The sequence below is a fragment of the Melanotaenia boesemani genome, chromosome 4 (assembly GCF_017639745.1).
Source record: "Melanotaenia boesemani isolate fMelBoe1 chromosome 4, fMelBoe1.pri, whole genome shotgun sequence".
In the NCBI taxonomy this organism is placed as follows: Eukaryota; Metazoa; Chordata; class Actinopteri; order Atheriniformes; family Melanotaeniidae; genus Melanotaenia; species Melanotaenia boesemani.
Window position 1 is genome coordinate 13,200,676 of NC_055685.1, and position 22,362 is coordinate 13,223,037.

A 22,362-nucleotide genomic window follows, 5' to 3' on the forward strand; every position below is an offset into this window, starting at 1 on the left:
AACACAACACATGCCTTTTCAAAATACGTGGATATTAATATTCAGGTCTTTTAACTGTTTGTTTGTAGTGTGATAGTCATACTTTAAGCTGTATTTTTCTAACATAATCCTTGGCTGTATTTAAAGCATCTGCTAAATACAGCGTTTTTCAGAAAGCAGTGGTGCTTGGTGCATCTTTGTTTACAGGGGCTGCTAAACTCAACAAACTCCTCATAGTGTTTTATCCCTGGAGCTAAAATATCTTGAACAATGTAACTTGCATTATGTTATTCCTATAATGATTCCTGTCATGAGCAAATCCCCAAACAGTACAACTCAAAATGAATTGAGATATTCAAATTAGATGTGGCAGATGGTAAAATTTATTATTTATTTATAATAGTTTTGGATAGATAGTGAGCTCTGTGATACTCATATGTTTGCTCTATTAGTTTGTGGACCAAACTTTTAATCCAACAAGTGTATCACCAATTCGCCTGCCACTTCCCAAGCTCCACTGCTGATATACCATAATGGATAACATTAGAACTTTGCTCTGTTGACATTTTCTTTATTCATGTATCTTTTCTTTTACCATTTTAAAACCTCAAAATTTTGTTTACAGGTTATTATAGTGAGCAGTTGTTTGCAGACTGCTGACTTTTTATAACTCATTTTTACTGAAATGACTTGCAACACTATGTGTGGACTGCTCAACAGGTGATTTGTTGGCTGCAAGAGATAAAATATCACTAGTACCCATTAAGCCCTCTGGGATTATCTTAACTTGGTTTTTAATGCTATACTGTTTTATTATAAGATTTTTCTTCATGGAGATAAACCAACCGTGATCATTGTCTGAAAGACTGCTAAGGATAAGTTTTGAAAAACACAGTTGTGGACCTCTTAAAGCTATGAATTAAAGTGTGACTCTCATATTTGCTAGCTGTTTTAAATTATTAGGTTATTCAGGTTTGATTAAATTATTAAAGCTTCTTCTCCGAAGGGGCACTGATGATTGTCATTTGCAAGCTTTCTATCTCTCTGGGTATCTCACCCAAGCTTATCGAAGTGACTTAGAGCCATTATAAAAACTTAGGAAAACTCATTACTATTGTTAGGAGTCCTCTTTGAACATGGAGACTGTACATTACTAAATGCTGTGGGGGCCACATCTTTGAGTATATGCTCAAAAGATCAAGCTTAAAGCCATTTTGTGTCCACATAATTTCCGCTATCATTTTTGCGAACTAGTCTGAACATTGTATTGAGTGTAGTTGGAATGCAGATGTGCAGCATGTTTCAAAATGTGCACTGATAAAGCTTGAGTAATGTCAATATCTATGTGTACTGTTTGTAAAGGTTGTTCTTTTATTACTACATATATTTACTAATTCTGCTACTGTAGCTGTATTACTGCTAACCTCATTCAGAATTGCTGCTTAACCTTACTGGACTGTTTTTTCTGACACAGTAGCTTTGTGAAGAACTCATATCAGTCAAAGATGCAGTGAAGTGCATGACCCTAAAAGACGGATTAACTTTTGTTGCATGTATAGGTTTTATTGTTATTGATGGTTGATTGTGTCAACTACTGGAAGCTACAGTAGTCTAGGGTTTTAGTGAAAAGTTGTTATTGTGTCCATATTGTTATTATTAGGGCTTAAAAACCTTTTTTCTTTTTTCTTTTTTTTTTTTTTGGCAAAGTGCTTGAGCTACATGTTTTTTGTCGGAGCCTGTTTCCGTTTATAATGCTACTACCAAAGCAGCATTTCAGGGTAAGCCACACAAAGCTGCTTTGATTTGTTTTGCTGCAATGTCAGCTTGCCTCTCATACTCTCACACACTCTAACCTCATTGTCACATATACCTCTGAACTTTTATCTGCCTACACCATATATGGGGTTTCACATTAAGTCCTCAGTCTTAGAATACCAGATCTGCTTGTGGAAAAGCTTGCCTCTGCTTAGGAACACTTGTAAACATTTTGTCTCAAGGAACAACACCTGGTGTAAATTTATTGCCATCAAACCAGTTTAGTACTGCAACAAAGATTTTCTGCGTGAAACCATTGAATTGAGTCAAAAGGGCATTTGAAAATTTGGCAAATTATAAGCTAAATAATCAAGGAAAGCTTTTGTATTTTAAAGCTTTTTTCTTTTTTGGGGGGTGGGAAAATGTTGTGGCATTTTAATCTTCTTAACCAAGAGCTATATAGATACTCCTGAATGTATGTGCTTCTAATGGTACATGTTGCCCGTGTCTCAGGCTACTCCTAAGAAGACCAAACCCTGCCTGAAAAATAGAAAAACTTTATTGTACAGGCTTAATTGTTCATTGCGGTATATTCTGAGGAAATGGAGCTGGGCTTTGAGTTTTTTGGGGGTTTTTTTTTATCTGCTGGCAAATCAGTGAAGCAGCCTAATATAATATTTATGCATAAATCAATTGTTGCACTATGATTTAAAGACATAGAATCCTGTTTTGTGTTGTTACTGCATACATATTTATTATTGATTCTGCTTCAGAATTGTGATTTTAGTTTGATGTATGATTTGTAATGAGCCACTTGATCCAGTGTGATATGTGTGTTGCTACACCTGCATGAATGCTTTTGAATATATACTTCTATTTATTTAGTCCAGAAATGACCGTTTTAACTGTTGTGGTTGTTCAGTGCTTATGTTGTTGTTAAATTATTTGACCATTTCTTTATAGAAAATAATTTTATTTTAACAAGTTCCATATTAACACTACAGAATGTAATGCTACATTTGAGCTGAGTCTCAACACAGACGGTACGTCAATCACTGGAGGAAGTTTCCAACATCATATACTTCAATGTTAACAATATTTAATAACTTGCTTAATCATACAGTTAAATGCTCGTTTAAATGGCCTGCTGACTGATTTAAACATTTTTGAACTGTAAGGTTGGCAAAAATGCTGTTGACAAAACATATTTTAGTTTGAGCGTTTCTACAATCGTTCCTTCTGCTTTCAGCAGAATGTCATCATTTGCCTTCAGCAGCTTATCAATAAAACATTTCTCTAACTTAATTAGTTTCCTGTTATGATTTTACTTGGCATAAAGGTTTGCCTGAAGATAATTCACTTTTAACAAGGACAGAGTTTTATCCTTTTTAATAACTGCTGTCATCTTTTCTTGAATAAAACCTAGCAACAGAAATCCAGATTAGGAAACTAACAATTTACCACGTCCACTAAAACCTGCAGCAAAAACACCATCATTGCATGTGGCTTTTTAATTCTTTTTCCAATTTGTTGAATATGGATTTCTGTAGTGGCGCATTATTATTTTGTCAATAGAGGAATGTCACTATGATATCAGCACACTGCTATTTTTTATTTTTTTAAGACTTTTTTTCCCAAAAAAGCTGCTATAGTTTTGAAAGCAGCATGTTTTCCATTCTCGCCTGATAATAGATTTCAACAAGTCAGAGTCAGATGTTCAAGGCCTCCTTGGTCATGTTCTTTTTTTTCCCCCTCCATACTGCACCATATCCTTTCATTAGGTGATCGGTCTGAACTGGCAGCTCTTTACTGTTACTATGCAAGCAAAATATGGTTTGGTACTGCACTTCAGTACTCCAAAAAATACTATTTGTAAGTGAATATCGTAGAGTAATACTGTTCTTGCCGGACAGTGCAGTCACTCCCCCTGTCTGTAAATAAGCCCCAGTGTTCTGTGTTGTGGCCCAGTAGCCACATGAATGTGTCTTGTCTAAAAAGTGCATTAACTTTAAAATATTACTCAAGTAAAGTTTGCGCTCTGGCTAAAAAACGTCTTGTAAAAATGGGGGAAAACCAGAGCAAGATCTTTTTTTTGTTTGTTTGTGTTTTTTTTTTTTGTTTTTTTTTTTTGTCACCCTTTACCTAGGTTATAGATTTAAAGATAATGATGTACTGTGGATTATATTATCCCAAAATTCATTGCCATTTTATGTTGTGGTTATGAAATTTAAAATTACTCTAGATCTTCAATAATAAGCCACAACAAAGGGTTAAAGGGTTAAAAATTTAACGTTATCTTTTTACTGTGCTCAAACAAGGTTTCAAAGTAAGAAAAGGCAGAGGGATGCGGTTAGCTAAACCTAGGCTAGGCTCAGTTTTAAGTTAAGCTTCCTAAATCCACTTTTTGCATTTTTGCCTTTAGTTTCCAGCTGCCATCAGTTACAGAAGAACTGGGAGATCTGGGACGGCGAGGGACTAAGTTTCATCAGAGTTCTACGTTGGACGCTGTTCTACATTCTTTGTGCTCAGCACACCGATCTTTACTCTACCAAATCCTGAAGCTGGCACACCAGGAAAAATTGCTCCAGTTTCTTAATCACAAACATGTCAGTCAGACTGAATCCCACTGCTGTCACTGTGGTGTAAGCCCACTGGATACCTTTACACCTCATTCAGCCCCTTTTAATGAATGTAAAGCCTATAACCACAGCATGTACTGCACTTCAGCAAATAGCAGTCGTCAAAGTCATTGCAGTGCCGTGTACCATCCAGGAGACTCAAAGACTGGCTGTAGCATCCATCATCATCCCTTCAGAAGCTGTAACAGTGAAGGTCATCGGGGCTCCAGCTATGGTTGTGTGCAGAGGCGCAGGATGGAAAATCTCTGCTCCAACAGACTTCCTTGTGTTTCCTGCCAAAGCTTTGCAGTGGGCCACAGAAACAGCATAGCAAGTTCTTTTGTGCCCTCTTCAGTGGTATCCCAATCCCCATCTTGTACTCACTCTTGTTCATGTCATCCAAACCACACCTGTCTGAGACAAGTCAAAAATATAGTAGATAGAGGGGTTGGAGATGGGAATCATCACTGTCCTGTCCTACAGAGGGAACAGAGCCCTTCTCCTCCCCCTCTGTCCCCCATTCCCTCAGACATCAGTAAGAAAACTAATGAAAAACCACCAGCCCTCCATCACCACAGGCAAGTGGAGAAAGCTGAACCAATGGTTAAATGCATTTCTGTGAGTGGTAGCCACATGGTAGCAGATGTGGCTACAGCTACAGATAACGAGCCACAGTGTAAGACCCCAGAAAATAGTCAGGCTGATCAAAATCCAAGCGGGACTTTGCTGCAAGATGTTGTGAATCGCTTCAGTCAGAAACTGGAGACAATCACATCTATAGACAGAGAACCTACTCTGCTTCCGACACCTATCTGTGTTACTGAAAAGGAGCAACCACAGTTTCCCTCAACCAGTCAGAACCTACAGTGTCATGCTGATGCACATCTGACCGAAATCATCACCACAGTGCTTCACACAGGCCGCGCTAGCGACTACAGTCTCAGTGAGCTGTTTAACAAACACGATAAGAAAGAGCCTAAGTCGCCCAATACCCGCTACCGCCGTCGCCAGGAAGTTCTGGTTGCTATAGCAACACCTGCTGATGATGCATCTACCAGAAGGCAAAGTTTACAAATTAAACGTGAGCTTGCCAGGCTTGATCAGTCCTACAACAGGAGAAGGGGACCTCCAACAAAGAAAGCAAGACTGAAAGATGGAAATCACTCTATAACTACATCAGGCACTTCACCAGACCCAGATCTTGTTAAGGAGGTGTCTGATGGAAATCATTCTATAACTACATCAGGCACTTCACCAGACCCAGATCTTGTTAAGGAGGTGTCTAAAAGAAAAAATGTAGTTGTAGAACCTGTAGAGAATCATAAAGTCCTGAAGGCAACACTGAGTATGCTCTCAGCAGAAAGAGACAGGGAGGAAACTGAAGAAGCCATAAAAACAGTTATAACAGAAGAGCTGGAGGCTGTTAAAGGAGAGGAGAGTGAAAGGGAGATAAGTGAGAAAAAACAACTTACTTTGTCAAATACTCAAATACAAAACCCTGAGCTACAATGTACACATAAAACACAAGACTTAAAAGAAGCACAGACACAGGTGATAACAGTGAACGCAACCTCAACACATCAGTATGGTAGTTCCTGTAGAGAAGATTGTAAAGGTGGCTGTGATACGAGTCTCGTAGAAACCCCATCAATCCAAAGCTTTGACACAGACAACACACCTGGTAAAGATTCCTCCAGTCCTGTTAAAGAGGGACAAAAGTGTCAGTCAGTCCAGTGCAAGGGCGTAAGAAAATCCACAAGAAATATTGTCCCTCCACAGTGGATTTTATCCTATGTCACAGAGCCCAGATTGTTCATCCCTGCAAGTATCTCTGACAGCATCTTCAACAGTACAGCACAAAACAACAAGGCTTTGACATCTAGCACCTTGGACTCATTTTCTAAAGATGCCAACAATGTCCATCTTAAATCAGAAAGTGGAACCCACCTGTCCTCACAGGAGTGCATAGGAAAGCTTGCCTATAAAACACCAAAAAAACATTGTGAACTTTCTAACACAGAGATAAAAGTTCCATATCAGAGCTTGTCCCAAACAACAGTCAAAGAGAGTTCTGAAAAACACAGCCCAGAAAAAAGAGCAGATGATATTGACTGTGGCTTAAGTAGAAGGCTACGATCATCTTCAAGACTAGAGGTTCCTGATATGCCCAAAAACTCATCAAATGCTGATGTCACTATTAAGTCCATCAGTGTTGAGAGCCCTTTCAGCTCCCAAATCCAGTACACTAGTCCAATCAAGCTCATGTTTGTATCACCAGTAAAGGATAAAGGAGGAGTTAAATATAGTCTCAAATCAGCAGGTTCTGGTTCTACTACACAAACAGAAGAACCTTTTGACCCCTATGAAGAGTCTTCATGGTCAGGAGCACCTCAGAAACACAAAAGGCAGAGCAGAAAGTGTGCATCAGTACAATCTGTCATTTTACAATGTAAATCTGCTACCTTGTGCACTAGATCTGCATCTTCCCCTGTCAAGTCAGCATTTTCACCGGCCAAGACAACTTCCTCACCGGCCAAGTCGGCGCCTTCACCAGCCAAGTCAGCTTCCTCAACGGCCAAGTCGGCTTCCTCGCCGGCCAAGTCAGCATTTTCACCAGCCAAGACAACTTCCTCACCGGCCAAGTCGGCTTCCTCGCCGACCAAGTCGGCTTCCTCGCCGGCCAAGTCGGCTTCCTCGCCGGCCAAGTCAGCTTCCTCGCCAGCCAAGTCAACACCTTCACCGGCCAAGTCGGCTTCCTCATCGGCCAAATCAGCTTCCTCGCCGGCCAAGTCGGCTTCCTCACCGGCCAAGTCGGCTTCCTCGCCGGCCAAGTCAACACCTTCGCCGGCCAAATCGGCTTCCTCGCCGGCCAAGTCGGCTTCCTCGCCGGCCAAGTCGACGCCTTTGCTGGCCAAGACAACATCTTTTCCAATGTCGGCGTATTCACCACCTAAAAGTGGCTCCAGAAGATCAAGCGACAGTACTCCATCCAAGCGTTTATCTGGAACTGAAAGCCAACATTCACCAGATGATTTGCCATCTCCCCATGAAACCACTCCTCCAAAAAGACGTCCAGGCCGGCCAAAAAAGCTGGGACCACATTTGGAGCAAAAAGTGAAGAGGCCCATTGGTCGACCTCGTAAGCAGAAGGCTGTTGATGCTGCAGCATCAACAGAGACAAGAACATTAAATGGAAAATGTCTTGTGGCATCTGATAGTGAGGACAGTGTGAACAAAAATCTCAAAATTACGGTAGTATATGGTCGTTCAAGGAGAAACAAACGAATGGTGTCTGAGGGTTTTGACAAGCTACAGACAGACTTTAGTGATGTTTTGCAGGGAGTGGATCTTAAAGGTGACTTGGGCATTTTCTTGCACCGTTCTAAGAAGAGTTCAAGTAGTATCAAAACAGCCTCAGAAGAGATAAACTTAGTCAGCCCTGCAAAAGAGCCTGCTCCTCAGTCAGGCGGCAACATCAAATTTGCGAAGCGGGATGAATCTGCCCCCTCAAGAAAACCAGGAAGACCTGCAAAAGTTAAAATCTCTGGAATATCTGTTACAGTCACTACAGTGTCACCTCGTCAACGCAAAATTCTGATAAATAAAGACAAGCAGCAATCACCTGAAACACATCTTCCTAAGAAAGCACTCCTGCCAGAGGTCACATCTGCCAAAGAGCCCCGGACAATCAGCTGTCAGTTAACAAGCAAAAGGAGTCAAATGGAGGAGGGGTTAGAAACAAACAAGCATAAAGATGAACTGCCAAAATCGGTCTGTAGCCAGTGCGACATTCGATGAGGGTAAGAAAACCCTCTATCCACTTTCTGCATGCGGTTGCTACTTCAGGTTTTAGATCATACAGCCACAGTAATGCTCTTCTACGGCGCTCTAAGCCAGCTTCTGCTAACCAAGGAAAGCAATGAAAAGGAGACAGGAAGAGCAACAGAGAAGTGTAGAAACTTCAGGAAAGAAAAGGCAGTTTCTATGGACAAGAGAGGGGCAAGCATTTCCTCAAGACCTAGCAAAGTTGCAGCAGTATCTGTAGAGTCAATCTTTAGCCCAAAAGAGACACTAAGGTGGTGGGCAGCATCATCTGAAGGAGCAGACATTGACCAGGAGCTTGCCAGGAGAATACGACTTATCTCTGACACCTGGGTCACAGACACTGCTGAGACCCAAGATGATGAAATTTCTCTTAACTCCACATTAGACACTCAAGGGAGCAGTTCATTAACTAGAAAGTCAAAAAATTCATCTGTGGTCAGAGAGCACGGTTTGGACTGTTCACTCTAACAAACCCAAGGTCCTGTAGCATGCAGCAGGTCTGCTCCTGGTTTATGCAGACTTACAGAGACACAATCTGCTGGCCATTGTCAAGAAGGCAAGCTCCCGCTAATCCTTATGAAATCTCATGCACTTCCCTCGCCGTCTGCTAATAAAGAAAGTGTTTGCCATAGTCCTCAGGCAGAGCGACCGAGACTCCGCAAACATTATCAAGGAAGTTTGCCAAAACTGTGCCAAAAAGCCCACTTGCAACATCAGCAAGCTCAACGACGACTGAAAAAGAATAAAGTTAGGCGACAGCTTTTTATTCCTAGATTTGCAATGCATAAACGCAGTCGGGGAGTCCTGTGGTGGAGATGCAACTCATCTGGTAAATACAAGGCAACTTTGGTCAGAGCAAGGTCAAGGTTCCTAACCCAAAAGGAAAGGAAGACACGTCAAAAGAAGCGGGGGAACAAAAAGAAAAGAAAAGTGACATCGGTTTGCTTAAACAGAACTGTAGTAACTGGACAACGGCCAAGTCGTAAAGCATCGCACAGGTCAGTAAAAGATCAGTTCTCTGACTGTCTTGAGAGCAATGCCACCTGTTCTGTTAACCGAACTCAGGAACTTGTGGATGCACACAAAGAGCAGAATCTCAGTTCCAAAGCCTGGAGTCCTGAAACTCTAAAAGAGTGCCGGGTGTTTCTGAGAAAGATCAACTCTCCGGATAGCGAGTCAGCTGAGGAGTGGGACTCCTGTACTGTGACACTGGATGATGGGTCACCTTCTGCATACCTCTTTGCTGGGAAGGAGAGAGAACTGGTACAAGTTGTTGAAGCTGTGAAAAGTGAAAGAAAAAGGAGCACAAGTAACACAAGGCAGCAGACGGATTCTGTAGTGAAATCAGTGCAGAAGCAGGATGCGGTGCCAGCGGGGAGGCAGAGGTGTAAAAGAAGCCCTGGGGTTGTATCTACTGAACTACCACAACCACCACCAGCGAAAAAGTTGAGACAATCGCGAATGAGGGGCCTGACAGGACCGAGATGGTGCGACTTTGTGTTTGGTAATTACTTTGCTTTATTTTTTAAATTTGAAGAAGGATTTTCTAAGTTCTCTAATAAAAAAATAACGTAATTCTGTTCTTTTTTTTTTTTCTTCGCAGAAAACTAAATTAAGCACGAGGCCTCCTCCCTGGGAAAGGGACTGTGGTTGAACGCGGTGCCTTCAGACGTTGAGCTGACCACTTGGACTGACCATCCCGCTTAGGGTCAGTCTTACACTCAGCAGTCATGTAGCAGTCTAACTTAAAAGCTTGATGTTGCACTATTTTTATCCGTTGATACATATTTACTTTTTTTTTTCTTGGTCAACTTGCCTTTGTCTTTCTGTAGGAGTAGAACTCATTTCATCAAGGAGAGTTTTAATGGGAGAAGTGCTTGTAAAGTGAGCTCTGTAAGAGTAGCTGTAAGGAAGGACGGCGCTCTCCTGCATTATCACAGTGCCACCTGAATACACCCCCCACCTATGAAGTTCAACTAAGCTTAAAGAAAATCTTAATCTAAATTTGGTTGTTTTTCTACTTTAAGGCACTCCTGCTTAAAACCTACAAAATTTGTCCATTTTTATTTATTAAAAATCTTACTTTAGCGCATTTGAAATTCTGAATAATTGAATAATTTGGTTTAATATTATAGGTTAGTTAAAATAATACTAAAATTTTTAAACAGTTTTAATCTGAGCCTTTTTTGTTTTTGTTTTTGGCAACCCAGTACATATCTAGTAATGAAGGATTTTTTTTTAAGGCCATCTTAACTCCTGTGTGTGCGCGTGTGTGTGTGTGTTTGGGCTCCAACTATATACTTACATGTACTTCAGTAATTGGCCATAGTCCCCTACTACAGCTAAATATTTTGAGTAATTTTCTTTTAACATATTTTACATTTGCAAATCTTGGTTCCAAATGCTGATCCCAATGGTTACATATTCACGTCCACAAAACACAGGTGGTGTGTGTGTGTGTGAATAAAGAAAGTGGCATTATGCAGTTGTAGAAGGAAAATTAAGCTTTATTTGTTGGTTGGTGGGATCTGTCTGATTTTTGCTCAACTATCTGTATGCATCTCATTTACCCACAGCATTTACTGTATGTCGCTGCCAGATGTACCTCTTGCACTATTCCATTTGAGATTATTAATCCCACTACACAGTTTACTCCTATATTTTGCACATCCTGTGTCCCACTACCAACCCCTACTGTAAATCTAGAATCTCTTTGGTGCAATACAAACCCAGATGATTTATCATAATGTAGAAATTATTTTATTGTTGACAGACGAATGGATGTACACGAGAATCAGTGACCAGGTGTGTTAACTTCATCTGTTTCCACAGCCATGTTGTGATGTTCTGAGATTTAAACCCATTAAGACCGAAGGCGCCTTGTAGGCTCAGGCATAACGTTGGTTAGAGGGTACTACCGGTTTTCTCACCTGCTTTTTTTTTTCTCCTTAAAGAAGCAAAAAAATAAGTCATAGCATTTATAAAAAAAAGAGAGATCATATTAGCATTATTTAGTTTAAATAAAGGTAGATTGTGTGTTAGTTTCCTTGGAGTGTTTTTTTTTTCCTTTCTTTGTTGTCTCTCCCTTTAAGTTGCAGCAGAAGATGCCTACCTCCACTGGGACTCTGCTAAGTCTACTGCTCCTTTGCTTATCAGCTGTGTCACAAACAAGGCCAGAGTTTTTTAAGAAACACTAATTTGGATTATTATGTTTTCCTGCCATGTATTAGACACCTGGTAGATCCAAAATATCTGTGTTTAGGTCAGAAATGTACCCCGTAGAAAGTTTCTGCCTGACTACCCTTGTATATATGTATGTCACTATGGTTGCCATGTAAACATAAATAAGTTGGAGAGGTTCAGTCATGTCAGAAATAACCATCGGCCCTTTGTTTTTTGAAGAACCTGGTGCTAAAAATCTGTTGTATATTTTCTTTATCATGTTTTTATACCGTTCATTACAGATGCAACAGAAGTGTGACTGGATCAATAAAGTCTTTTCAAGTAAATTGGGATTATTATTTTTACACACTATCGGCCCATTTCTGCATGAAGTGACATACAATCATCAGTCCTCAAAGTTAATAAAGAAAACCTAAACAAATTATAGAAAAAGTAGTCGTATTTTACCCTATGCAGAATGGAAAACGTCTGAATCTTTGCATTTATCACCTGCCGAGGCTGCAGCTGAAGATCACGACGGGGTGGGAATCAGTTTGGAGAAATTCTAGTTTATTCCTTAAAACAGAACAGCTTCAACTCTGATGTTCGTCGGTTTTCATACTCGTGCTGGTTTAAGGTGAGTATATTTACCACTCCCACGTTTAGCCGTGTAGCTCATTCTGGAAGCAGAAGTTACAAGTTATACCTCATCGTAAATGTCTAATCAGACTTCCAACGATGTGCAAGACCAAGTGGGAATTAAAGAGAATTGATGAAACACAAATTTTTTTACTTTTTCTGCAGTTTGTTCCATCTGTTTCTCGGAGGCAGCAGTGTTTTCCTTGCAGCCCTGCCTTCCACTTTTTTAGTTTTCTCAAATAGAAAATCTAAAGCAACTAAAGACCTCACATATATACTGAGTGCATTTGAAACTACACATTATCGTACAAAGTGGTCTAAGTAATCTTTGTGTGACCACTCTAATGAAGGTCTTCAATTTCCTCCACTTGTCCTCAACCTGACTGAAGTGTAGTCCAGATGATTTTCTAACCTTTTTCCACCCTGATAATCAGCATTTTTCAGACCTTGAAATGCTTTCAAAGATAAGCACAATCCCTGTTCTGTAAAGTAGAGATGCACAATATCGGTATTGGACGATATTGGTTTCAAAATCAATTATCGTCCATTCCACAGATACAATTAACTGATAAAATAGGTGCTGGGAGAACATAGTCCAAGTCTGTTAGGATGCACATGTCTTGTTTTATTTAAACATAATTGTCATGATTTGACATGTACATAATAAAAGTTGAAATGGTATTTTGCACAAGTAGTTAATATCATTACATCATTTTCAGCTTTTACATCTGCATTTGCCAACATGCCAGTATGCAGAACAATACTGTATTTTAATTACTTAAACTGCCACTGGTTTAGGAGGGAAATATCAGTATTATCGGCCAAATGACTTAAAGTATCTGTTATCAGCCAACAATCCAAAATCGTGCATCCCTACAGAAAATTATTGAAGAAATCTCAAAATAATCCATCACTCATACATAATTCTGTATAATATTCAAAGTTTCATCCTTTTCCTTTGTTCGCTTGCCTGAAAATCTAAAGCTATTTTAGCTCATATTGATGCAGAAATATAGAAAATCTTAACAGTTCAACCTGTTTTAGCAGCTGTAATGAGGGATTATTAATTGTCAGCATCCTGCAAGTGGCTCTTTTCCTGCTGGTTCAGGATCAATGTGACAAAGTCACTCTTAAAATAAGGATAAAAAAAATCTAAATCTGTTAAAACTCTGAATTTGTCCTTTTACAACATAATTTGTGGAGGAAAGATGACAGTTTTTACATCAAATATATTTTGCTTTAATGAATAAAATGACAATAAGACAACAGGTAAGTTACATGTAGTATTTAATAAAGAAAAAAAAAATTACTAAAAGACAGCTATTTGTGAATTAAGTTCCGGTAGAGTACCCAAAGAACTAAAAGCACAAAAAACATTTATTTCCTTTTAAATAAAGCTATCAATGACAGGACTTTTATGACACATTGGCCTCCTGATCTATGAGGGGGTTCAGATCCAGTTTTGTCTTCTCCAAAGCTGCCGTCTTGGCCCTCCGCGATGGACGCACCGCAGCAGCTGGCTCCGGCACATTTTCCCCATCACTGTAGCCAAAACAGAAACGGTGGCTGTATATGTATAGATATCTAAATAAATGTCATGTGTTTCTCATGTCCAACCCCCTCTGGACTCACCTCTCTTCTGATGACTCTGCCCTCCTGCTTGGCTTTCTGCCCCCTTTGGCAGTGCAGACTTTCCTTTGACCTGTGCAAACAAACACTCAGGTTACCTCCCAGTGCTGAGTCACCTTCATTCAGGCAAACGACAAGAGCTCTAAAAATAAAATGGCGCTGTAAACAACGAATATACAGAACCTGCATTACCTCTTTTGGCTCTCTTGGCAGATTTTGATGGATCGTCTGTTGCAGCCTCTGTGGAGAAAAAAAACAAACACCAAATTCATGCCTTCACTCCCCAGCTGCAGCCTTGACAAACACTGACGAGGACAAAATGTGGCACATTTCATCTACTTAGCAACGTTCTGACAAGAAGAACCCTTATACAGAATGAATCTGTCAAAAATGTGTATTGTTAATCCAGGCAAATAGTCTGTCTGCTGCAGGTGCACAGCAGGGTGTCAGCTGGCCTTTCAAGTCTATTTAAAGCAGCGTACCATCTGCATTAACATCCAGTGGTTGTAGTGCGCTGGCGCTCAGGAGCTCAGTCTCTTCTTTTGAGTCCACCAACTGATGCATCATTTTCTCCAGAGCACGGAGGCAAACACGATCCTTCACTACCTGCAAGAGGAGAAGAGGAGCTATACATGTGGCTTTTTTTAGTAGTCAAGTCACTTTAATACACCTGCAGCTGAAAGGAATTTTATGTTTTAAAAGTATTTAGCAAATGTAAATAGTTGGAAGTCACCAAACACAACGGATGAGATGGGAGCATCAATGTTCAAACACTCCAAAATGAATGACTTGTGTCTGATTCAGGTGCATTTTATGTATGAAATGCTGGCATACTGAACTGATAAAGTGGAGATCTTGAACATTAAACTTGAATATTAGCATTGCTGCATAGCTGTACGCTCTTCCGTCTAAATGTACCTGTACCAGCTGCTGCAGCAGCGTCTGCAGGTCCTTCCTGACCGTTTCGTCCCTGCTGAGCTCCAGGTTACAAAGAGCCTTGGCATAGAGACGAACCTCAGGGGCTATGGGGTCTTTGAGCATCTCCCCACACATACGCACTGCCAAGTAGTCATGAACACACACCTCCTGAGGACATATACAGGTACAAAAACACACCATTAGATCTATTGTACCTTCATTTTAAAATTCAGCCTTTTAAAAATATACCCTAATAATTGATTGCTTTTTATTTTATTGAGCTGCAGACTTTAATAAAATGTATTTCTTTGAAGACGGCGGCAACATATGATCTTAGGGTTTTGTTTACTTCAAAAACGGCTCAGTGGATGCTTCTTACCTCTGTGTTAGAAGAAGGCTTAATAAGCGCACTTGAGCGGGTCAGCTCAACAAGTAGCTCAATCACATTGTTAATATCCACCTCAGCTAGCGGAGAGGTGGCCGGGGCATTCAAGAGAGTCCGAACAGTCGGTAGAAAACCTTCCTCCACAACTTCCTGGTGGACTCTGATACACAAAAAAACACTTTGCTGCATACAGTTGTAATAAATAAAATTAATTACATCACACCAGATGTTTATGTGAGACCTGCTCTCGCGGGCGTAGAGTTGGAAGAAGACGCCAAGGCAGTGTCGTAGACGGGTGTCATCCTCAGTTACAGGATTGTACCATAGCAACACCAAACGTGAGAGCATTTTGGCGCTAGAGATGCGTCCCGTGTACATCAGTTTGGCTAGGCCCTCTGCAGCCTCTGTCCGCAAGTCAGACACCTGGGAATGGTTGGCACGCAGATATTTATTAAACCAGACACGTACTGTAGATTCTAATCATACAAACAATCAGCCTCACCTCACTGTCCAAGAACTCCGAAAGCATCACAAGTATACTCTGTGCAGTGTCTTCTGGGACATCGCCCTTGTCTTCGGCCAGCGCTGCGTCGTCATCCTGCTTTTCTGGTGACTGAGCAGGTTGTGCCGGTTGGGTGGGAGCAGGTTCAGAGAGCAGCTGGAAGCCGAACAGCAGCAGCAGGTCAAGGATGGCTCTCAGAGCACTGATACGGATCTTTACCTCATCCAGCTGAGCAATCTGGAAACACACAGAAAACAATCATTCTTCCAACTGCAAGTTTTTAAAAGTGAACCAAAGTAGCATTTCTAAAAATAGATATTTTTACAGCTGTACAACAAAAAAAAACTACAGATGAAACCATCTCCACATTCAGCACGCTTAGAAATGCATTGAAATACGTTTTCTGAATATGAAAAAAACTGTGAAATTACCTGTAGCAGCAGAACCATGTGGGTTTTGGCCAGCTCCTTGCTGTGCAGAGTGCACGTTCCCAGACACACCACGGCCATGTTGCGCACAGCAGGGTGAGCATTTGCTATGCTGGGTAGAATCTAACAGAGATGGACAGAAAAGGTGATGTTATCCAATGCACTGATCTCAAAAATAAGTTACTGTATTTGTACCAAAGCATTCAGATTATACCAGAATAAAAAGGCATCACACTTTAAAGAAAATAGTTAGGAAGCACATATTTTATTTGACAATGGCAGGAAACAGAATGTTTACCCACCCTAAAAACTGATTTGTGTCTTTCTGTTATTGATTGAGGAGTTAGAAGCCATTTTACCTCAAATATTTTAGACCATCTTGCAAACACACATTTCCCCACAGATTACTGGAGAACTTGCTAGCATCTAGCTGTTTACAGCCAATTTTTACTTTGCTAAAAGAACTTCTTTCCAAAGCGTCTGATTTTCAGATGTTTCCAGGCCCATTTCTATTACTGATTTGTACTCTCTCTAACTGTACAGTTTAACTGTCATCACTATCCTTGCATTACTAAACTTTCCTGCAGCTCTGTTGCACCCAAGTGTTTCCTTTTTTTGCTTTTCAGTTCCCTTAAACAGCTGTTGTTAGTGATATTTTAAGAGTGACTAATATCTTTTTATAGCCTTCTGCTGTTTTTGTTGGATCCTTAGCAGTTTAGAGGAACTCATGTTTGTTGTTGTCCTGATCCTTCTTTCACATCACAATTAAGGCCTGGTACACACACACAGATTTTTTTTTATTATTCTGATGAGATTTTTTTTTTTTTTATCTGGTCGAGACCTCACATGTGAAGATAAAAAAAATTAGCCGTTTAACAGTTTTGATCGTTCTGTGCGTGGTGTGCTCCAATAATCTGATCACAGAATAACACACACATTACGATGCTGTCCCGCAACCTATCTACAATCTAGTCCTCCGAGCCGGAAATCTGTCGTAATCAAACGTGATCTTAAAAAAAAATGAAGAAGAAACATAGCAACAACCGGAAACAACACAACACCCAGCATGGAAGAGGACACACAAGACGAGTATGTATCTCGCTCTCTGATTGGCTAGATTCCGTCCCACATCACAATCCCCAATCACAACTCAGGAGTCGTCGGCTTTCCACACACACGTGAAGATATTTGGTGGTAAATATTGAACATTTTCAATACTTCCGATTGGTCTGACCCGTTTTCGAACCGTTTGTCGGCACAAATTCACTCGTAACACCTCAGATCAAATGATCATTTTATAGGAAAATCATGTAAGATTCAAGATGATCAGGCGTTTGCTGTCCTTGGTCGGGAAGGGGCAAAGTAGGGACAAAAACAGCCCAATAATCTTTATGTGTACCAGGCCTTAAGCGCACATCACACACACAACAGATATCTGTTTAACTTGTGTTTAATGTATTATGTATGATTAAATGAAAAGTAACACCACATCTGAAACAAAGCTGCAGTATTAATTTTCCATCCACCGAAAAACACAGCCCCCATACATTAGCATAAAATAATAAAAACAAAGGCATCAAGGAAGCCTTTCAAATATTCAAATTAACCAGAACTGTTGCTCTGATACACCATTTTCAAAAAGATATTCTGCTACCACTTTACTAACATTACTGATCACTTAAGTGTATTTTAGACTTTTTACCAGCGAGGACATCAAGGCGCTGATGGTTGGACCAGTTCGAGTCTTGATGTTCATCTGCTTTAACAGTTCAGCACACATCATCAAACACCTCAAAAGAGTCTCTGGGTCATTCTGGAGAGAAAAAAAAAGTCTCAGTTTAAAATAAACTGCATTAACTGAGGAGTGAGTGATGTTTCCTGCATCCTCCTTATGTACCTTTTCGGCGCGGAAGTCCTTGTCAGCTGGCTGGTTGCTTTCTGCAATTTCCTGAATGATTTGGTTCCTGCGGACCTCCAGGTTTGTGATGGAGTCCTTCAGCTCTGCTGCTCGGCTGAAATCCTGAGCTGCGATACAGTCCTCCAGAGTTTGTTTGGCCTCCAAGATACGCACCTTCACTTCTGCAAGCTGGGTGAGAGGAGAGGGGAGGAAAGAAACAGAAAAGGGGAGAGTCATTTTTTTGGTGGACTAATACATGAGAGGACTGACCGCTGAGAGGGGCAACTATGCCTCCGCTAACAGGGAAAAACAACAGCTGAGGCTCTGGGCAAGGTTACAAGCCTCTAGTGGCTACTTTGCCTTTACTCACTGAGAAATGAAGCGATGGGAGATCAGGTGCACAGAACAGATAGACGCTAAAACCTGGGATAGAACTGACTTAGCAATTCAGTTTCCATCAGAGCTAGCAGTGCTTAAAGAAAGGTAGAGAAAGATCAGCAATTACTAACGATGTCTCTCTGAGCATGAAGTCCAAAGAAACCACAGACGATCACTAACAAAGGGAGGAGGAGAAAACACTTGGCAAAGATGGGTTTAGTGCACACCACATGCACCTTCAACTCCACTAGTTGAAATGGGCTCCAAATATAAACCATTTGTTAGCTGAAGGTAGAGCAGAAGGAACAAAGACAGAAACTGACAAAACTATAATTAGAGCCGAGACGTGCAGAAAAATTCAAAAGACCAGGAAATGATTCATCTAATTTTAAGTTATTCAAATACCTACATCAAAACATTATGTAGTAATAGAAACAGCATAGAATAACTATCCTTTTAATTCAAACCCGTCTCTCTGCACGGTGCCAAATAAGTGCCGTTCAGAATAAACAACTGTGAAACTGAAGGAAATAAAATCTAACTGACGCTGGAAGCTTTTGTGTGACTCTTAGCAACACTGCAGACTATGGAGGTTTATGAATCAGGTGCTTCTGGACATTCCTGTCCAAAAGCGTATTTTCAGAAGATGTCTTTTATTTTTGACATAAGAGCCCCGTAGACTCTTCTAAAACCATGGTGAAAATTATTTCTTCTCATTCGCTTGTTTTGAAGCATGTTATCATGGCTTTCATTGTGCAACCATAATCAATTTTGGTCTTTTTAAATTGATTCTTTATTTTAGTCCATATTTATTACAGATTTAGGGGTGATAACTTCAGTCAACTGCAGTTGTTTGTAAACGTGTTACAGAAATAAATTGAGACTTTGCCTTGCTCACCTGGACTTGCTGCCGACGGTTCTCGTTCTCATCCACTGGCTGACTGGCCTCCGTGATGGGCTCCCTCACATCCGAGATGATTTCTGCCATCTGTGTGAAGAAAGCCAGCAGTGTGGAACATCATTCTCAGCTGCAATGAAAACAAACCTGAGCAGAGACTCATCATTAAAGGGAAAGTGGAACAGCAGTCAGATGAAGCATGAAAAAGTTCAGGTTTAAGTTTTAAAAAGTCACTTACAGTTTGGATGCGTCTGTGCTCGTCGGGGATGAGTGTGAGGAGTTTCTCGGTGAGCAGAGAGACTAGGGAGGAGGGGGTCTGTGGAAGAGCCAACATCTCCTGCAGAACGGCCAGCACGCGCTTTCTACAAACAATTCAAAAAGTCTAAATACATTTTTTTAAAAAACAACAGCTGAATTTTACAAATTCTCATAGCATAACTCATTCAGCTATGTGAAGTCACATCAGTTATTAGTATTTTCCTATGTGTTAAGGACAATAACATTCATAAACGAAATGAGAAATTAACTGCCGTACTGACTGCAGCTGCACCCTTCAAACCTCCATATTTGTTACTGATCTCTTCCTTGTCTTACCTGCCGCCCTCCTCATTGGTGTCGAGGCAACTAATGAGATGGATGAGCTGCCGTGAGATGAACTCTTTGGTCATGACAAGCTCCAGCTGGTTAAAGTCAGCCCTTTGCTCCTCTGACAGCACAGGCACTGCCTTTAGATAGCTGCAACAGTCAAAGAAACAGCAGTAAAAAACGAGTTACTACACTGCAGCATTAACTAAACTGAGGCTGCACTCTGGAGCTTTCAGTGGTAAAGCTAAGAATATATAGCACCATCATAATAAATCAAACACTGTAGGTAGCGTGACCACAACTACTTGCAAATGTTGCACTGAAAAGCTATGTCAGCAGTAAGCGAGTCAACTGGCAACCTATAGCTGATTAATCAGTGCTTTTGCTGAGCAGTTAAATGTGTTAAATCAAATTTAACAAAGCGTTTCACGCTGCAGCATCAATCATTAAGCAGATAATTAAACAGCAAGTAGGAAGTGATCAACTGAGCTGGGAGAATTAAAAATATGAAGGACTGTGGAAAATTCAACATAAGGGAGAAGATATTTTATCCATTTGGCAACATTAAGTCCTTCTTAAAGAAATGTCATACGTTATTTTAACACACCAACATACTGTATGTTTAATATAGGCAATTAGTTAGTTGCACTTTATGTAATTGTACAGAAAAGCTTAAATTATCCACACAGGTACATACAGAAGGAGCTCCTCTGAGAACACTGGACCTGCTTTCAGGTACCTATGGTTACAACACGGTCATTGTAGCAAAGTGCTTTTCATTAAATGCATCTGATTAGCACAAAATAACTAAAACCACACAAACTACTAACAAGAAAGGTACAGGACTGATCCAAATACATTTGGGTCAGAAATATTAAAAGGCTAAAAACCTTTGAAATCAGAACCTTATTGAACAAAACGGCAAGACTGGCCACCACAGATTAATATACAATCATTCATTTATGTGCATTTATAATCATACCAGTAAAAAACTTTCCCAAAGGTACACTGCCGGTCAAAAGTTTGGACACACTTTCCCATTGGATTTAATGTCTAGATTGAAAACTACTGGGATTTTCCTTCGATAACTTCTTCCATAAGGCAAGTAACCACTGATCAGTAGCTTAGTCCTCAGTTTATTCTGCATTAGTAATAAAACATGTAACAACAGAAAAATGAAATTCAGTGAATCTGTTGGTCTTCTTACCCACAGAGGTAGTCGGCATATGTTGCAGCATCGGGCAACACTTGCTCCAACATTTCATCGCCATCGTCTCCTTTACCCTTGATGAACTCACACAGAGCTCTCCAGTAAAGCACATTTTCACAGGTTAGAGACTCTTCTGGGATCAGCTTCCTATTGAAAAACATACATTAACAAACATTTTAACTATTAAATAAATTAACTCATTAAACAAAAATGGGGAAAAAAAGTCTTTCAGACATTTTATCATTATTTTGTAATAATACATTTTTAAGAATTAAAGTATGAGAGTACCTGTTGTCGAGCTGTTCTCTGTTCTGCAGCAGCTCTTCAGAGGGTGTTCTATTGAAAATGGCTTTCAGTGTGTTCATAGCAGTTTCTGAACAGTTCTCCACATCCAGCCGATGGAGCAGCTCGATGACGTTTCCATCCAACCGAAGCAGCCAGGCCGGCACAAGACTACTGCAAACCACTTCTCTCACAGCCTCTGCACAACACAGCAAGTCAAACGTATTAATCACAAAACAAAAATGCAAATAACCAATAGAAGAATGAAGTATTTGTTAATTAGACAAAACCAGGCACAAAAAGACCTTATTTATTGTGACAGACACATTCTGACTATTTCAAATTTAATTTTCCTTAAACTGAAGCTTTCACTTCCTGCATCTTCACATGCAAAATGCATCAATATAGCATTCACACCCACAAACCTTTACCTGAGGTATCGTGGAGACCCTGCTGCAGTAGGCCAACTCTCTGAGCGATAGTAAGAGCTTTAATGTGAACCTTGTCAGCAAGAACCTTAAACAGAAGACAAACACTCAAGTATTAAAGAAAACAAGGATTTGCAACATTTCACGGGTATTTGGGATGTACGAACGTTTTAGTTTTTTTTTTCTTTACTGACTACACTCATGGCTACCTGATAGGCTAGCTTGCGGACATTCTCTTTGATGTCCCGAGTGCGTTTGAGGACCTTCGGTAGGGTCCGGGGGGACATTGCAATGCAGGACAAAACGGCACGTCGCACCTCAGCATTGGTGTCATTTTCCAAAATCAACAAGTACGCTGAAAGAAGGAAGGAGCATCAGACGGCTGGCAGGCCAATGACAAAGGAAGTGTACAAGTGATGCTTTTATAACCATAAAGGTGATAGCTTCTAAAAAGATATGTTTAATAGAACATAATGAGCCCACAGATAGGTCACTTTTCTCAAAGTAATAATAAAAAATATATATATATAAACAAACAAACCATTGATGGTGGGACAGTCAGGGTCCTTTGGCTGCTGTAGGCGAGTCATGGCCAAAGCAGCCTGAATCCTCACATTGGGGAACTTGTCAGTGACTCGGACCAGCATGGCTTGGTGAATGCGATCAAACAGATCGTCATCAATCTGGGCGTTCTCCGCCATGCTGCCCAGCAACTTGTTGATCAGCTGGCACGCTCGGAAACGCACAGCATGACTATTTGCTTTATGAGACTGAAAAGAGAGGGAGGTATAAAATGCGACAGTGAAAACTGGATGCGCAAAAGAAAAAAGAAGACAGAGGGCAC

General features: G+C 40.5%; 1 protein-coding gene and 1 long non-coding RNA gene across 2 annotated transcripts in view; one reads left to right on the forward strand and one right to left on the reverse strand.

Annotated features, from left to right (window-relative positions):
• Positions 1-8,889: 8,889 nt before the first annotated feature.
• On the forward strand, positions 8,890-11,686 carry LOC121638975. The gene is made up of 2 exons (XR_006010116.1): positions 8,890-9,681; positions 9,781-11,686. It is a non-coding gene; the product is annotated as an uncharacterized LOC121638975 (long non-coding RNA).
• Positions 11,687-13,135: 1,449 nt separating this feature from the next.
• ncapg (non-SMC condensin I complex, subunit G) overlaps positions 13,136-22,362 on the reverse strand; it is a 33,124-nt gene continuing 23,897 nt past the window's right edge. Inside the window, exons 2-20 of the mRNA XM_041981945.1 lie at positions 22,060-22,288; positions 21,728-21,873; positions 21,522-21,606; positions 21,097-21,289; positions 20,806-20,955; positions 19,608-19,748; positions 19,252-19,375; positions 19,014-19,103; positions 17,738-17,926; positions 17,543-17,653; positions 15,844-15,963; positions 15,413-15,649; positions 15,152-15,333; positions 14,905-15,070; positions 14,526-14,693; positions 14,090-14,213; positions 13,800-13,847; positions 13,611-13,680; positions 13,136-13,520 (exon numbers count right to left, since the gene is read on the reverse strand). Of these exons, the coding sequence (XP_041837879.1) occupies positions 13,394-13,520; positions 13,611-13,680; positions 13,800-13,847; positions 14,090-14,213; positions 14,526-14,693; positions 14,905-15,070; positions 15,152-15,333; positions 15,413-15,649; positions 15,844-15,963; positions 17,543-17,653; positions 17,738-17,926; positions 19,014-19,103; positions 19,252-19,375; positions 19,608-19,748; positions 20,806-20,955; positions 21,097-21,289; positions 21,522-21,606; positions 21,728-21,873; positions 22,060-22,288 (2,700 nt within the window). The 3' untranslated portion in view covers positions 13,136-13,393. The remainder of the gene's footprint in view (positions 13,521-13,610; positions 13,681-13,799; positions 13,848-14,089; positions 14,214-14,525; positions 14,694-14,904; positions 15,071-15,151; positions 15,334-15,412; positions 15,650-15,843; positions 15,964-17,542; positions 17,654-17,737; positions 17,927-19,013; positions 19,104-19,251; positions 19,376-19,607; positions 19,749-20,805; positions 20,956-21,096; positions 21,290-21,521; positions 21,607-21,727; positions 21,874-22,059; positions 22,289-22,362) is intronic.